At 44.2% G+C, this 17064-nt stretch overlaps 1 protein-coding gene and 1 long non-coding RNA gene across 4 annotated transcripts in view; one reads left to right on the top strand and one right to left on the bottom strand.

The window, feature by feature from the left end:
- Positions 1–1330: 1330 nt before the first annotated feature.
- ZNF641 (zinc finger protein 641) lies at positions 1331–12262 on the bottom strand. 3 transcript variants are annotated; one of them, XM_002823155.5, is made up of 7 exons: positions 12125–12262; positions 11385–11557; positions 9236–9444; positions 8585–8676; positions 6677–6806; positions 5922–6035; positions 1331–5048 (listed from the first exon to the last, which is right to left on the bottom strand). In XM_002823155.5, exons 2-7 carry the CDS (start codon positions 11399–11401, stop codon positions 4294–4296), a joined length of 1317 nt encoding a protein of 438 aa, XP_002823201.2. In that variant the 5' UTR covers positions 11402–11557; positions 12125–12262; the 3' UTR covers positions 1331–4293. The 3 variants fall into 3 exon arrangements, with proteins under 3 accessions (XP_002823201.2, XP_002823200.2, XP_054383167.1); XM_002823154.6 differs by lacking the exon at positions 11385–11557; XM_054527192.2 differs by lacking the exons at positions 6677–6806; positions 9236–9444; positions 11385–11557; positions 12125–12262 and having other exon boundaries at positions 8585–8658.
- A 133-nt stretch (positions 12263–12395) lies between these two features.
- Positions 12396–17064, top strand: part of LOC134759500 (uncharacterized) — a 113806-nt gene continuing 109137 nt past the window's right edge. The window contains exon 1 of the long non-coding RNA XR_010135761.1: positions 12396–13074. This is a non-coding gene — a long non-coding RNA (uncharacterized LOC134759500). The remainder of the gene's footprint in view (positions 13075–17064) is intronic.

Here is a 17064-nt window from a genome sequence, read left to right on the forward strand (position 1 = left end):
TGTGTCAAATCTTACTAGAAAAACCTAGTTCTCTCTTGTGCCCTGGAGACTCTGATGTTCCTGCTGCCCTTGCCCATAGGGTATGCCAAATCATTGTTAGAAATCCCTTCCATGGCCCCTAGGTCTGTAATCCAATTTTTATGTTGGAAAACATGGGTTCTTAAGGGCTTGGCATGGTAGGCCTTACTCTACCTTTGTGCTAGATGCCCACTCCACCTGCCTCTTATTAGAAGAGCCAGTGAAAAGGACAAAGCAATGGGGAATGATTTCCTTGGATGTCAGTTTTTCAGTTTTACATTGGATTTTCCATCTTTGAGTTGTTTATTCCTTTTCGTCCTTTCAGATTTCTGGACCCAAGTATCCTTAGTGCCCATATTGGAAGCCCCAGCCCCAATCAATCATAGGAGCTTGGTAGTTGCCCCCCCATAGTTTCTGATATTGGTGACTAGCCCCAGTTCTTTAATTGAGTTAAGAGTGGAAGAAGACCTTGCAACTAAGGGGAATGGAACTGAGCTCTAGCCTAGTGAGGCTATAGAGAATAAACCTGACAACAGGAGTGTGAAGATCCATCCGAAAAGGGTGAGGTACCACTGCTTGAAATATGAATCCCCTAGCCAGTGGTTCTCAAACTTTAGCTTATATCGCACATCCTGGAGGGTATTTAGTTAAAAGACTGAATGTTGAGCTCCTTCCCAAGTTTCTGATTCAGTAGTTCTCCTAGGGCGGGGGCTAAGAATTTGCATTTCAAACAAGTTTCCAGGCGATATTTATGCTGCTGGCCCAAAGACCAAATTTTGAGAGCCACAGTTTGGTATGGCTCACAAGGGAAAAGAGGAAAATTTTGCTAGCTCAGGCTCTCTAAGGATCTAAAGGAACGGATTTCACTTTTCTGATATTGCCCAGCCCCACCCACTCCCATTCAGTGCATTCATCCTAATACAGAGATGGAAAGAACTGGCCTTCTGGCCTTTCTAGGTCTGAGTCAGGACCTGCCCTTGATGGAAATAGGAAACAGTGGTTTGATTGCAGGAATGTTGGAAAGGGAGGAATTTTGTCCCAAATTATCACCTCTTTAGTACTCTGAAGCCATAACATTACTTTGACAATGGAAAAGTTTTTCCTTCCACAATTAGAACTAAGGCTTAAAGTGTAAATAGCCTTGTGAAAAGCTAACACTTTTGGTTACAGTCTCCTATGCAAGGGATTCTTTGAAAGATACTATGTTGGTGTGGAAAGGGGAGGATACTCAGAATAGGGTGGAGGCACCACAGATGGAAAAATGTGACAGGTTCCTGAAGATGATGTCCCTGTTTTACATTTTACCCAAAGAGAACACACAGACTCTTTTTATTTAAAGGGGATGGGGTGAAACATGAACGTTTGAGGCTGATTCCCTGTGGGAAAAATCATTCAAATCTATTCACTCATCTGATGGCTGTTGCTTGTTTTATTTTTCGTCCAAGAGAGGTGGTGTTGGACCGAGGTAGAGAAGACAGTGGTACACCAGAAATAACCCAAAGGATTGCCCCATCTGTAGAAGGCCCTTAGACTCCATGATGCCTTTCAGCTGGGTGCTATACTTGCACCTAACTCTGTGGGCTTCACTTTCTATCCCTACAATTACTCAAACAGATAAAAGGCTGGACGTTAACATGTAGTTATAAGGGGCGTGATCTAATAGTAAAGAATATCACTTCCCACAAGTCCTTCAAACAAGATTTGTGAGGAGCTGGATTTGTCAGCATGTCCGATCTTTTTGAAAACCAGAGAGTAGAATGTAAGCAATACCCTTGTCGTAATTAAAGACCAGACTCTATCCTTATACACTGATGCCTCTGGTACCTTAATCCTTAAAATATTTAGTGACCCTTTCCTTCTAATTCTTGACACAAATATATAATGACCATTTTAGATCAGGGAACTCCCTTTCTTTGAAGGCAGTTTAGGGATTCCACAGATGGGCTTTGAACCTGCTAAATGTGTATGGAAAACTGAGTGAATTACAAATGTCTTTTTCTCAAAAGTGCGTTTCTGGTTTCTGTCAGATTCAACAGGTCTGTACCCAAGACAGGTTCTGAACCACTGCTTATGCAGAGCTTTTAGTATTAAAGAGGGAGAGTAAAAGAAGTGTCAGAGTCCAGATTTATCACTGAACCCAATACTTTCTTTCTCCCTGGGGCATCTCCTAATACTGATCCTAAAATGCTCCTGTTTCTGAGAAGCTAGGGCAAGACCTGCCTTACAAAGGCCGGCCATTTTGCCTTATTCATAGGATCATAAGCAAGAGAAGTGCATTCCAGGAAGAATGAAGGAAGAAGGAAGGCTGCTCACAGTAGCAGAAGGGAGGCAGGGGCCAAGCTGTTCAAGTCACATAAACTCTAAGAAGCCCAGTCAGCAAAATAAGTCTATCTTCAATTCTAGTTGAGTCCAGGACTCTGAGGAGCTGTGATTCACCCAGTTTTTCCTGCAAAAGGCACAGTCGCTAAACTAAATTGGTGCAATTCACTTCCTCTTGCCTCTCTGGTTCATTCTACAAATTGTGGTTGAGAAACACATCTTAGGGAAGAAACAGTATCTAAGCATTAAAGAGAAAATATCCCACTTTGCTCCTCTTCCTCCCTAACCCCGAACTGCTCTTACATACAAGATAATTTTTAAATTATAAGATTGGTATTAACACAATTATTGATAAAGAGAAACAATGACCAACTTATCAACTAACGATGCTAGAATACTTATGCAAGCCCAGAGTTAAGGGTCTTAGTGTAGACATCTTTCCAGAATTGGAAGGAAAACCAACCAGAAAGCTTATTAGCCCGCATCAGCTGAAAAGCTAAGCCACAGCCATTTCCCCTAAAGTTCTGTTTCTGGGAGAATGAGATCTTCAAGAATAACTCTTCCCCCTTGATGAGGCAGCCAAAGTCAAACAAGTGATGGCAATAACTTGCAAACATGTAATTCCTGCCCTAATTTTCCAGCACTTGAAACAAAATCCCCACTCAATACAAAGTTTCTATGTGCCGCTTGCCTGAAATCAACAAGAAACAGCTCACCTCCCCCAAAGACTTCTCTTTCTCTGCCCAGGTAAAAGCAATCTGCAGCCCAGAGATTTCAGACCTAGACATACACATCCACAATTGTCTTAATCTCAGCAGTACTGGGAAAGCTTTGTACTCAACTTAACCCGTCATTTAACCCTTTCCACTAGTGTGCCCTTAATCAGACCGCTTCCTGTCTTGAAACAAAGAAAAAACCCCATATAATCCCCACTACCCTCATCCCCAGAACACAGCCCCTAGGAAACCTAGCTTGTACAGTTTGCACATAGCATGCTGTCTTCAAAGACCCTGCACACAAATTCACAGACACATAAAGACAGTCAAGAGGAGAGAGGGGTCTGTTCAAGGGGATAAAGTTTTTGTTTTTTGTTTTGTTTTGTTTTTTCTGTGTGGGCCTGGGTTATTTGGGGGTATTAGGTCATCTCTTAGCCTTGTAGTGTGATCTCTCAGCTGGATATATGTATGTGCAGGATGAAGGGAGTAGGAATAAGGGGTAAAAAGGTTATGTTTTTCAGCAGGTGCAGGTGAGAGGTGATGTATATACTGTTGACTGGCAGGAAGACAGTAAGGAAGACAGACCCACACAGGAACAAGGCCTGGCCCCCCTGGCTTTCATATGGATAAAAAAGGGGGCTCTGGATGCCTGATCACTATCTCTTGTTTCCTCATTACTCTCTACCCCAGTGTTCACCAGAGTATTTCATAGTCACCAGTTCTGTGGGATGTAAATAGAAAGGATACTGAGGTCAAATACATTTAGGAAACACCGCATTAATAGAAACTTCAGTTTGGTCTACTGCAGAAATTTTCAGAGCCTTTAATATTCTAAAATGGCCTTTCTCTATATATAGAGAGAAAATACAATAGTAACAGTATGCAAGAGTGATACTCAAAATGTTTAACAACTGGTATAGCATACAGTCCAACCAATCAGAATGGATTTCAGCCATAAACTGCCAGTACCACTCTCCTCTTGAGACTAGCTCAGGCTGAATATCAGCCCATGTAGGATGCACTGCTTCCCAAAAGTTTTGCCCAAAGAACTCTATTTTTATGTGCTATCTCACAGAACTGGTGCGAAATGCTCTGGCCATTGCTGGGACCTCATCTTTCTAGGGATGGGGTCAGGGCTCATGATTCTGGCCACTGAGGTTCAGGAGAATGGCAGCCCTGGCAGTGACTCCTGGTAGCACCGGCTGATTAGACTTGACCATAGCTGTAGTGGAAACAGATTTCAAAAGACAGATGTTCCTCTGTCCCAGCTGTTCTGGGGACTTTGTCCCTGGTGGGTCAGCAGGTGCCTGTCCAGGTGATGTTTTCGGCCAAAGCTCTTCTCACAGCGAGGGCACTGGAAGGGCTTCTCCCCAGTGTGGGTCAGCCAGTGTCTCACAAGGTGGTGCCTTCGGCCAAAGCTCTTCCCACATTCAGTGCACACGTGACACTTTGGCACTGGTGGGGCACGCTGCCGTTTCCTTGTGCCAGGGTTCTCTCCAACCTCTTGGCCCTTGAAGGATTTGCCTTCTGCATGCACTCTCTGGTGGCTGGCCAGATGGGAGTTGCATCGGAAATTCTTACCACACTCAGAGCACCTGCTGGGCTTGTCATGTAGGTGGGTTTTCTGGTGCCTGATGAGGTGATGTCTTCGCCCAAAGCTCTTCTCACACTTGAGGCAGCTGTAGGGTCTCTCCCCAGTATGTGTTTGTTGATGCCTGGCAAGGTGGGAGCCCCATACAAACTGTTTCCCACACTGGGGACATGTGTGGGGTCTTAACAGGGAATCCATCTCTGTGCTACACAGCAGGTTTGAGAAACTATCTTCCTGAAGAAAAGGGGGCCCCAGGAGCATTCCTCTGGAGCTCCTGGGCATGGAATCCCAGCTCTCATCATGCTCCGGGTTCCAGAGAACAGTATCTTCAGACACACTGGATAACATTCTGGGAGGTTCTGCTTCTAGTTCAGGGGTATCCCCCTCATGTTCACTTCCATCTCCTGCGGAGAAGGGGAAATACCAACCCCAAGAGAAGAGTCACAAGAGAGTGCTTGAGGCCTAAGTCACAAATGAGGTTGTCTGATACCTGCCAGGGCCCAGACTTGACCCCAGAAGGGCTGAGAGAACATAGTCTAATGTCGTACAAGATAGTGCAATAGATATAGAGGTTAAAAGCCTAGGCTTAGGAGGCAGATTACCCAAGATGGAATCTCAGCTTTCCCACTTAACTTCTCTAAACCTTCATTTCTTCTGTAAAATTGGAATAATACGTCTTTCTCAGGTGGTTATAAGATAGATAGCACAGAACCTGCACATAGCTTAAGTACTTAGTAAATGGTATATGTTATTGTTATTGTTATTATTTATTACCATTATTTATTTACTACTATATATTACTATTAATCAGCATCTATCTAAGCATAGATGGAGAGAATTACAGAATGTGCCGCAATTGTCACTGGCTGAATGACACCTGTCGGCAATCCTCAAGGCATTCCTGAAATGGGTGGGAGGCTGACAACAATATCAACAATAACAACAACTAACATTTATTGAGTGCTTATTATGTGCTTGGCACTGTTCTATTCTAATATTCCAATATATTCGTGTATTTAATTTTCACAATAATTTACAGACGAAGAAACCAAAGGGAGTTTTATTACTTTTCCAAGGTCCTACAAGTACAGCCCAGAATTCAAATCCACAAAGTGCCTGCTACACCATTCTGTTACACTCCCTTGCTTTTGAAGAAAAAAAATCTCTAAACCTTTCATCTCTGGAACTCTCTGAGGCAGAGGAGGGATAAGCGAACATGGAATGATGATGCCCTGAACTGTGAAGGAAGTGGCTGAAAGCCTGTTCTAGGTTCTTACCTGTATATGTGACCCTCAGAATGTCCCTCTCCTCTAAGTCCTGGGGGTCAGGGACCCATTGTTCTTCTCCTCCTTCTAGTTGAGAAAGCATGTCCAGTTTGGGAATTGGAAATCCTGCTCGTGGGAAAGGAAAATAGAGCTGTCAATTAGTTCAACAGCAATTCTATATTTCTGAAAAAAAAACATACAAAAAACTGTTTCCTATTGTTTGGAACTCTAGACAAAAGAAGGTCAAGAAAGAAACATATCCCCACCCCAACCTCTTCCCCCACCCATTTCTGTTAAGTCCCTCTTCTCTGCCTAGAAAATCACTCTCCTTCCCAATGAACCTGTTTTCTTCCACTCAGACACTTCCAGCCCAGCTGGCCTTTCTGGACATAACTTCACTTTAGTACTACTACAACAGTCCTACTCCCTGCATCCCTGTCTTCCTCTATATGGTTCCCAAGTTTACAAGGACCCAGTTCCCAGTTCTCTCTGCTTTGTGAGAACCTCCTAATTCCCAACCAAGAAAAACCTCAAGTTCTTTACTCCACAATTCAGCATCATTTGCTTTTTTACTTTTTTTTTTTTTTTAATGATGCTTTACTCTCATTCTCTTGGGATTGGCCCTAGTGTTCTTTCTCTGGCGGAAGCATAGACAGATTCCCTGCCACAGAAAGAGTCCTAGACAGACACTATCCAATAGCCCTGAAGCAGATGGCTCCGTCCTCCCAGAGTACAATCTTCTAGTGGCTGGAGAAGGTCATGCTTACTCAGAGAGACTACTATCCCACAGTTTTCCTGCATGACATATTCTCCATAAAAGTCTGTCTGAGAGGGGTCCAGGCTCCGCCACTCCTCCTGAGAGAAGCACAGTGACACATCCTTGATGGTTACCAGGCCCTGAAACAAAATGTAGCATCTTCTGTCAGCAGCTGTTTTTTAAGGAAAATGTGATTCAGTATGAAAGGCTAAGTTAGTAGAGGAGAGAGGGTGAGAAATGATCTGAGAAAAGAGCTGCCCAGAAGTCCCTGGGTAGGGCACATAGTTTTGGTAACAGGGAAATGAGGAGAGGAGTAAAGGTAGATGGTCAAGGAGTGAGTGAGTGTAATGTTACTAGAGGAATTTCCCAACTGGGGCCATGAGAAGCTAGAGGCATCACAAACTCATCAACCCTTCTGTTTAGCTACAGGTGTCGACTCAGTCACTTCTCCCTGGCCTTACTCTTTTTTTGAAGAAATTGTGTACCATTTCCTCCTTCTTCCACTGGACCTTGCCTTTTCTATCAGCACAAAATGCTACAGATAAAACATTCTTTCTTGCCTCCCTTGCCACAGCATTTTTTTTTTTTTTGAAACGGAGTCTCACTGTCACCCAGGCTGGAGTGCAGTAGCGCAATCTTAGCTCGCTGTAACCTCCACCTCCCAGGTTGAAGCGATTCTCCTGCCTCAGCCTCCCAAGTAGCTGGAATTACAGGCACCCACCACTACACCCAGCTATTTTTTTGTGTTGTTAGTAGAGACGGGGTTTCACCATGTTGGCCAGGCTGGTCTCGAACTCCTGACCTTGTGATTTGCCCACCTCGGCCTCCCAAAGTGCTGGGATTACAGGCATGAGCCACCGTGCCTGGCCATATCTTTATATTTTTAGGCAGCACAGTATGGTGGTTAGGAGCTCAGAATCTGGAGCCAAGTGACTCAGCTTTGCCACTTTCTCGCAGCATGACCTACACAAGTGCCTTCATCTCTCCCTGCCCCATTTTCTCATCTGTAAAATTGGATAACTGAGTTGTTCTCAGAATTAAATGAGTTAATATACATAAAGCACCCAGAAAATGGCATACATGATAAGCACTCTGGGGGTGTACTCTATTAGTACTAACACTATTATTATTAGCTTTCCACAGCTCTCCTATTGCCTTCTGAAACTAAACCTATTTTCCTCTCTAGCTCTGCCCCTCTTTATATCCTTCTTCCTCTTCTTTCCTATAAATGCTCCCTCATCTACCCAATCCTTCCACTTTAGGTTCTTCTAAGCTTTCTTCAGGTCCTCTTTTCCTAATCTTTCCAGATTTATTTCTTAAAGGAAGGTAATTAATTATTCTTAAAATCCTCCTGTGGATAACAAACACAGCCATCCATTAAAAACCCTAACCTTGGCCAGGCACGGTGGCTCATACCTGTAATCCCAGCACTTTGGGAGGCTGAGGTGGGAAGATCACCTGAGGTCAGCAGTTCAAGACCAGCCTGGCCAACGTGGCAAAACCTTGTCTCTACTAAAAACACAAAAATTAGCCAGGTGTGGTGGCGCGTGCCAGTAATCCCAGCTACTTGGGAGGCTGAAGCAGGAGAATCGCTTGAACCCAGAAGGTGGAGGTTGCAGGGAGCCAAGATTGTACCACTGCACTCCAGCCGGGGCAACACAGTGAGATTCTGTCTCAAAAACAAAAAAATAAAACAAAACCCCAAAAAACCCTAACCTCAAGGAATTCCCTTTCTTGTGGCTCCATTTAATTTTCTAAGGGTCTTATGACCCCTTGGAAAGCGATAGAATCTATTCAGTTATAAGATGAACATACCATTGATGATCATGTGAGCCAACTCATCAATGGGCTGATGCGAAAGCAATACAAAGGCAGCTGTGATGGGACCACAGGAGACGCCAAGGGAAGCAGACCTCACCTGTGATCCAGCTGCAAGAAGTGCAGCTGCCATCTCCCAGTCTCCAGTGTTCCCCTCCTGGGGAATTGCAGGAACCCAGGGAGCAGACTGAGCTGATAAGGAGAGAGAAGAAACATTAGAGAATAACTACCCTTTCTCAATGGGGCCTGGGCCCCATTTTAGAGAGGCTTAAGGGTCACATCTTCTGTATCTATGTCCATTCGTAAAACTCAAATGCATAAATGTAGATGAGAAGGCCACCACTCAAAATGTTCTGAAAGGGTATCAGATGGCTTTTAGTTAGACTAGCTATAGTTTGAAATTACAGTACTTGACTGTAATTTTCACCTAGTAAATAACATCTTACTGAGTGTGTTATCCAACAGTAATCAGGTTGCTGTCACTTCCTTTATCTCCCTCATTCAGTATCACTAATTATGCATTTGCATGTGGAGAGAGTAATTATGAAGAAACAAGAGAAGCCCCGTTGCATGGTTTGCTGAATTCAGGAGCCTATTCTGTACCTGTGACCAGGGCTCAGAAAGAATGGGCTGGTCCTGGTACAGGTTATGCTATTTAGTCCATGGCAATTTGGAGATTTTTAACCCTACTTTTGGAAAAAATATTAGGAGACTAGGCACTGTGCTTCCCACACACTCTGTGAGCTCTCACCCTTCTCCTGAAGGGACTGTGGCTCCTCTTCAAGGTCACAGCACAGGTGCTCCAGAGGTCCTGGTGCTGTTCTCCATGGCCCCTCTTCCTGACTTCCCCTTTCCACCTGGGGCTCTGCTCCATCCAGCTGTACATTCATTGATTCCCATCCTGTCCCCAGAGCTGCTGTCTGTTCTGAAAGCATTTCTGCTGCAGACCCAAATTGTGACCTGGAACAAATTCATATCAGCAATGTCCATGAAAATGGGAAAGGAGTGATATTCCTAAGGGAGTTATGAAGAACAGGCCCAGGGATAATAGATGAAACTAGAAAGGAGGAGTTTGCTGGAAGATGAACTTTAAAAGCTTGATGTGTTCCGATCAACTAAGCCTGCACCAAGCTTCTTGGAGGAACTAAGAAATTGGCAGGTGCTACGTAGCAAAGCCACTAACTGGTATTTTGTGGACCTCATTATAGAAACAGAATATACCTGAAGGTTAGAAGAAGTTCGTTTAAAAAAAAAAACTGTCCTGGAAATTCAAAGGCTATCCATTTAATTTCAAGCACATGAAGTACAGGAAAGTAAGCAATTTGGAAACATACAGGAAGAAATACACATAGACCTGCACTCAACATGATGGATGTAATCACACAGAAGATTTTCTGCCACAAATCACAGTCTCATCAGTTTAGAATGAAATGATTACTGTAGGTAAAAGTCCCAACCAAGGGGCATATTTGTATCATGAGGCTGAGCCAAAAGGTACCTCACTTGGGACAAGCCTCAACAAAAAGGCACTTGGTCTACCATCCAATGAGAACTGGTAGTAAATATGGTAGAAAAACTAATAAATTGGAAAGCAGATGTAAGACTCCAAAGTAATCCTAACAGTTAAGAGAAATTGTTGGTCAGTGAGGAGCTGAAGTTTAATCAGGAAAAGTAAAAAGGAACAGAAAGAGTTTGAACCAGAGCTGGAAAAGGGGGTAAGAAGTGCTGCTAACATGACCTAGAAGAACAAACCTGTTTATTTGTCAGGCACCAGTCAGATCTCATTAGAAAAATATATTCAGTTTGAAAGAAGCATATGGTGAAGCCAGTGTGTGTTCATCAGAAAACATCAAGGTCAAGAAAGGGATGGGAAATACAGCCACTGGGAAAGTTAAAAATGTCGGATGTAGTTTTCTCTGTCTGGAGAAGAAGGCTGATGAATGATGCTACTAATGAATAAAAACAGAGGTCCCATCTATCTCTAAATAGGTCAAACAGAAAAAATGGGTCTTGATTGCAAGAGAAGAGATTTAGGTTATTATTTTTTTAATTCTTAATAATCCTGCAGTGTACAATACCAGATAGTGGGCTCTTCTTTTTCTTTGGACATCTTAAGAGCAGGATGGGTCACACTTCTGTTGTGATAGGGCTTTATGGCAGAGAAATAATCTGAGACTCAGAATCTCTTTCTGTTTGGCAACATATTTTGGGTATTCTTATTCAATATCCAAACAGTCAGAGTCAGTGAAAGGCTTCCAAGAGCAGTCAGAAACTTGGTAACTATCCTGGCTTACTTACATCCTTTCAATAACACTTGCAAAAACCTTGAAGGCCAGGGTAGGTAATCACAGATGTCAAGTCGTCTATTTTCTTGCCTACTTGTCTTTGACAAAAGAGGTAGGTGGGAACCCTAAGCCCAATGCACAGGAAAAACAAATTTCCCTTTCATCTCAGAAGTCCAAAGATGGCTCAGGGCCTCATGGGAGCACCCTGGACTGATTCCCAGCTTAGGAGGTTTCCTTTTCAGAGACTTTTCATGAGAAAGGAAAATTCTTGCTAAAGCAATAAAGGGAAACTTCCATTTTAGCTCTCTTCTCTGAATTCCAGCCCTGTATCCACTTTTAACACACAGGGCACTAATTCTCCCTCTTCATCCCATCTTTCTGGTTCTCTAGCTCCTGTGCAAATCCTCCCTGAAGGCTTTACCTCTAGCTACATATCTGGAGCTAGAAGTACATACTTGTCTCAAACCCTTTCTCCATCTCCCCCAGGTAGCAGAGTCTCTTAATGGGAAGCCTCTTTCTGCAGAGCCCATTGGGCCAGCTGTAAGTCTTTCTATACCATTGATAGAAATCCGTGGAAATGCTAGCAAAAATATCAGCAAAGGATGGGATGGGTACCTGTCCTCTGCTTGCATTTCCTAAGACGTTCACGCAGAGCCAGCACCTGGGCGGTTAAGGTGGTAGCCCTAACCTCGTTTCTCCTGGTTCCAGGATGATCCCATGCCCACTGGAGTGTGGGTTCTAGGGCTTTCATTTCCCCCTTTTCTTCACACATATGGGTAGCAAGGGACCTGCAAAAGGAAGTTTTTGCAGCCAGTGCTGATGAACAGAAAAGGGGCCATGTTATAAAAATGAGTAGCCCAAGGGCACATGGACGAGTTGGCTCCGTCCATCAGAGAACCCTGGCTCCTGCCACGGGTAGGGCATGGGCGGGACGGGAGCCTGCTCAGGGGTAAGGTTGCTTCTTCCCTCCTTCTTGTCATAGTGCCCCTGGAAAGGGTCAGATTTCAGAGAATCCGAGCAAGGCAGAACTGGAGCAGGGGAAGTGAGGTCAGAAAACAGGTTTCCCATGAGCTGGGGCATGAGCAAGTGAAGAGAAAGGGAGCCACGGGGTAACCTGTGCGCGAGTGACAGCGGCGGGAGCCCGCAGGGCCTGACAGTTGCGATGGGCACGGGGAGACAGGGCGAGGGGCGGGCACAGAATGTCAGCAGGGCAGACCCCCGGGAAAGGCAGCAACCCGGAAGACGCGCCGATCCTCCTCCCAGCCCCCATGGGTGACCGAGCCCCCACCAGCCGCCCCGGGAAGCCAGGCGTCCCTCCCTCCAGCCGCAGTTCCCTCCGGCCCGGCTCCACTCACCCCCGGTCGGCTTGGCCCGCGGCCCGGTGCCTCCCTCCCGGGCGCCGCCTGCCCCTCCCCTCCGCCCTCCGCTTGCGTCTGGGAGCCGGCGGCCGGCGGAGCCAGCGACAGGCGGAGACGGCGGCCCGGCGGGTGCGGGCGGGGCGGGGCGGGCACAGGAAATCCCCGCCCGCTTCCGGGGCTCGGCGGCTGCGGAGGCGCGGGGAGTGGGAGGGAGAGAAGTGGGAGGGAGGGGAGGGGAGGGGTGGGGGCGGGGCTGCGGCTCAGGCGCCACCTAACGCGAACCCGGGACCTCCGCGCCCGCCGCCGTGGGGAGGGTATGGCCCGAGACGCTTGGAGGGCGGCGGGCGCTGGGATCGCAGCCTGCTGTGGCCACTTGCCCGCACTCTTGCCTGACTGACCATTTTCCGCTCTGGCTACTGGGCCTCCCACGGAGTTCTGTCCTCAGGGGTTCATCTTACCTGGAATTGCGTAACCGCCCGTTACAGGCCAGACCGAGGCCGAGAGCGATTTCTCCAGACAACAGTCTGGAATTCCTCAAGGAGCGTACCCTCTAGTTTTCACGATAGGATAAACGGCTTGAGAGAGCACTGAGGAGGAGTCATTCATTCTGCCTGAGGGGAAGTCAGGTTGCTATCTGAAGTAGGCCTTGCGGCTGCTGTCCCATTTGCGGGAGCCGTAGCCGCAGGTGACACCTGAGCTCTCGAAATGTGGCTGGTCTGAATAGAGATGTGTTCTAAGATTTAGAAGATTTAATTTAAAAAGTGATATTTTGGGGTATATTGGGTTAAATATATTAAAATTAATTTCACCTGGTTTTAACTTTTTAAATGTGGCTACAAATAGTTTTTAAATTACAAATATGGTTTGCATTATATTTCTATTGCATAGCGCTACCTTGCAGCATTAAGATGGATTTGACTGGAAAAGATGAGAAGGGCCTACAAACAGTGAGTAAACCCATTGCTGTTAGAATCTGTTTATAACCTACAAGTCACATTCATATTCCTTATTTCATCATTACAATTTTGAAAAATTTTATTTAGTAGACTTAAAAAATAAGTGACTCACTTAAGGTCATATGTGACAATCATTCGTTTAATACATATTTATTTTCTACATGTGCCAGACACTGTAACTAAATGCTGGGAGTTAAAGGATTCACAGTCTGGGGAAGCACATGTCAACAAATATTTGCAATAAAACATAGTAGATTCTAAAACAGAGGAATGTACGCTGCACTTGAAGCAAAGAGAAGTGACCATGTATGGGACGGAGGTCAGAGAAGGCCCCCCACTCTGACAGAAATCGTGAGGCAGAGAAGAGTCGGGAGGGCTGTCTAATGATAAAGAGGAAAATGCAGTAGACACACAGTTGGGAAGAATATAGAGCATATTCTAGGAGCAGATCATGGGGTATGTCAGGGGAGTAGTAGAGCCAGAGTTTTTATCCCAGGTCCTGGATCTAAGTCCGGGGGTTCTTTTCACTTATGCTACCACTGGTGATAAATATAAGGTGCGTTAATTGGAGTAGGCTAGCAAAACCAGTATCTCAGGGCTTAACTCCATAAAGGCTTATGTTCATACAAGTCACAGTGTGGTAACAAGTTGGTTGGGGCCAGAGGGTGGGGTCTGTACTTCTTGCATTCATTGAAGGACCAGGCTTCTTGCATTTGGTGGTTCTCCCATGCCGAGGCCTTGGTAATGTAGTCAAATCTGTGGCCCTCAGATAAGGGAGGCTGGCTGTGGTTAACTTGTCAGAGATATTAGGGGCCAGTCCTGGAAGTGGTGTGTATCATTTTCACCCCATTCCCTTAGCCAGAATTCATGCACATGGTCACATGGCCCCACCCAGCAGGTGGCTGGGAAGTAAAGAATGTGTGCCTCATGGAAAAGGAAATGGGGGCTGGTGGACACAGCATTGCCTCTGTCACACAGAGTTAAATTGAACATAACCAAGTACCTAAACCTGACTTTACCTGAAAGAATGTTAGGAAAGAACTGATAGATATTATAATAGCTGAAACTCTCCTCGACTGTTTTGGGAAACAAATCAGTGTGAGATTTTTTCCAAAAAAAAAAAAAAAAAAAAAAAAAAAGCCAGTCGCAGTGTCTCACACCTGTAATCCCAGCACTTTGCGAGGTAGAGGCGGGCAGATCACAAGGTAAGGAGTTCAAAACCAGCCTGGCCAACATAATGAAACCCTGTCTCTAGCCGGGCATGGTGGTGCGTGCCTGTAGTCGCAGCTACTTGGGAGGCTGAGGCAGGAGAATCGCTTGAACCCAGGAGGTGGAAGTTGCAGTGAGCAGAGATCGTGCCACTAATACTCCAGCTTGGGCAACAGAGTGAGACTTCATCTCAAAAAAAAAAAAAAAAAAAAGAGGCTGAATGGTATCATCTTCTTTATACCAGAACCTTTTCTTTTTAAAAATAACGTTTATAATTTTAAATTTATGTAGTTACATAATAGGTGAATATCTTTATGGGGTACATGAGATATTTTGATGCAGGTATGCAATGCATGATAATCACATCATGGAAATCAGGTATCCATCCCCTCAAGCATTTATCCTTTGTGTTACAAACAATCCAATTATACTCTTTTAGTTACTTTAAAATGTACAGTTATTATTGACTATAGTCACCCTGTTGTTCTATTAAATACTAGGTCTTATTCATGCATTCAAACTATTTTTTGTACCCATTAACCATCCTCACTGTCCCCATTCCCCCATTACCCTTCCCAGCCTCTGGTAACCATCCTTCTACTCTCTATCTCCATGGGTTGAATTGTTTTGATTTTTAGATCCTCCAAATGAGTGAGAACATGTGTTTGTCTTTCTGTGTCTGGCTTATTTCGCTTAACATAATGACTTCCAGTTCCATCCATGTTGTTGCAAATTACTAAATCTCATTCTTTTTTTATGGCTGAATAGTGCTCCATTGTGTATAAGTACCACTTGTTCTTTATTCATTCATCTGTTAATGGACACTTAGATTGCTTCCAAATCTTGGCTATGGTGAATAGAGCTGCAATAAACATGGGAATGCAGATATCTCTTTGATAAACTGATTTCCTTTCTTTTAGGTATATACCCAGCAGTGGGATTGCTGGATCATATGGGAGCTCAATTTTTAGTTTTTTTGAGGAACCTCCAAACTGTTCTCCCTAGTAGTTATACTAATTTACATTCCCACTAGCAGTGTATGAGGGTTCCCTTTTCTCTACATCCTTACCAGCATTTGTTATTGCCTGCCTTTTGAATATAAGCCATTTTAACAGGAGTGAGATGATATCTCATTGGAGTTTTGATTTGCATTTCTCTGATGATCAGTAATATTGAGCACCTTCTCATATGTCTGTTTGCCATTTGTATGTATTCTTTTGAGAAATGTCTATTCAAATCTTTTGCCTATTTTTTAACCAGAGTATTAGATTTTTTCCTATAGAGCTGCTTGAGATCCTTATATATTCTGGTTGTTAATCTCTTATCAGATGAGTAGTTTGCAAATATTTTCTCCCATTCTGTGTGTTGTCTCTTCAATTTGTTGATTGCTTCTTTTGCTGTGCAGAAGCTTTTTAACTTGATGTGACCCCATTTGTCCATTTTTGCTTTGGTTGTCCGTACTTGTACAGAATCTTGTCTTAAACATCACAAGGAATGCAAAATGTCTTTATATTATGCTTTGGTGTGCCATCTCTTTAGTTATCAGTTAACAAACTCTGCAAGGTGTAGATCTGCATGGGTTCAGGGACATTAAGTGAGCCAAGAGGCACAATCAGGAATTGAGCCCTGGTCTGACTTCTCACTGGGTGCACCTTTCACCAGAGTGGTACTTTACCTTTTACAATGGACAAGTACAAACTCCTATGCAATGTTACAGCAGGGATTAATTAACTGTGCATTGAGTAGCAGGCAGATGATTCTATCTTTTTCAGACTTTCTGATGGAGGAGTTTCAAGATCAGCTTTGAAGGTGAAATGTAGGAAGGGCATCCCATATAGAATCAGAAGGCAGAAATGGACATGCTGTGGCATGTTGTGGAATGAAGAACACACATATGTGGGGGTATCAGTCTAGAGTAGAGAAGAAACAGGGAAATTGATAGAATAGTGGATGAAGGTAGTGGATGAAGAATTTTTTATTTGCTATATCAGGTGATAGGGAGTCATTATATTTGTGTTTAAAAGAAAGTGATACACCTGATGGTGCCAATCATATCATTGTAAGGAGACTTGGTGGTCTTGGGCTGCTCTGTTCATGGAATTCTGGTAACTGCGATGAGTTGGGCACACAGGTGGATTCTAATGTGTGGAATACAGAGTTCCTTGGGACATAGCAGCATTCTTCCTGCTGCTGTTGGTCATAAGTAGATATAGGGTATGAACTGTGAGAGTGAGTGGCTGCAGTGGTGAACACAATCATTTAAGGTAAAATAAAGCCAAGGAACTGAGAGACTAGAGTGCTAGCAGGGATAGGGTTCAAAATATTTAACTACTACTGCTAGCATGGCATGGACCCGTCAAAATAGATGTAGCCCATAATGCTGGTGCAGGGTCCTGCAGGCACCTTGTTGTGTTAAATGATTACTTTTTGTTTCTGAATCTTGAAAAGATCTGTTGAATCCTGATGAGGGGCTAGAGCTTTGAGGCATGACATTGAAGAGTACTGACAGTGGCTATGAAAATATTTCAGTATTTTAGCAAGGAATACAATTATACTTGCACATATTCATATGCATGAGATGCATTGTCCTCATGGATGTTGAAGTCACTAGGAATAATGAAGGCATTATGGAGAGAGGGATAGTAAGCCAGCTGATGGAGTCTTAAATGAAAGGTGAGTGACCAGGAGTGTGGTAGGTAATAATAACAAGGAGGAGTATGTGTGGAATAGTTTGATGACATGTGCTTCAATGCAGCTGGACATTATTTAGAG

The sequence above is a fragment of the Pongo abelii genome, chromosome 10 (assembly GCF_028885655.2).
Source record: "Pongo abelii isolate AG06213 chromosome 10, NHGRI_mPonAbe1-v2.0_pri, whole genome shotgun sequence".
Taxonomy (NCBI): Eukaryota; Metazoa; Chordata; class Mammalia; order Primates; family Hominidae; genus Pongo; species Pongo abelii.

What these genes read in the sequence shown, in the direction of transcription:
- ZNF641 (XM_002823155.5), bottom strand. An exon ending in TTCTTGCAGCTGGATCACAG is followed by an intron (nt 6,807 to 8,584) that starts GTGAGGTCTGCT and finishes ATTTTGTTTCAG; the next exon opens with GGCCTGGTAACCATCAAGGA. An exon ending in TGGGATAGTAGTCTCTCTGA is followed by an intron (nt 6,036 to 6,676) that starts GTAAGCATGACC and finishes TCCCACGAGCAG; the next exon opens with GATTTCCAATTCCCAAACTG.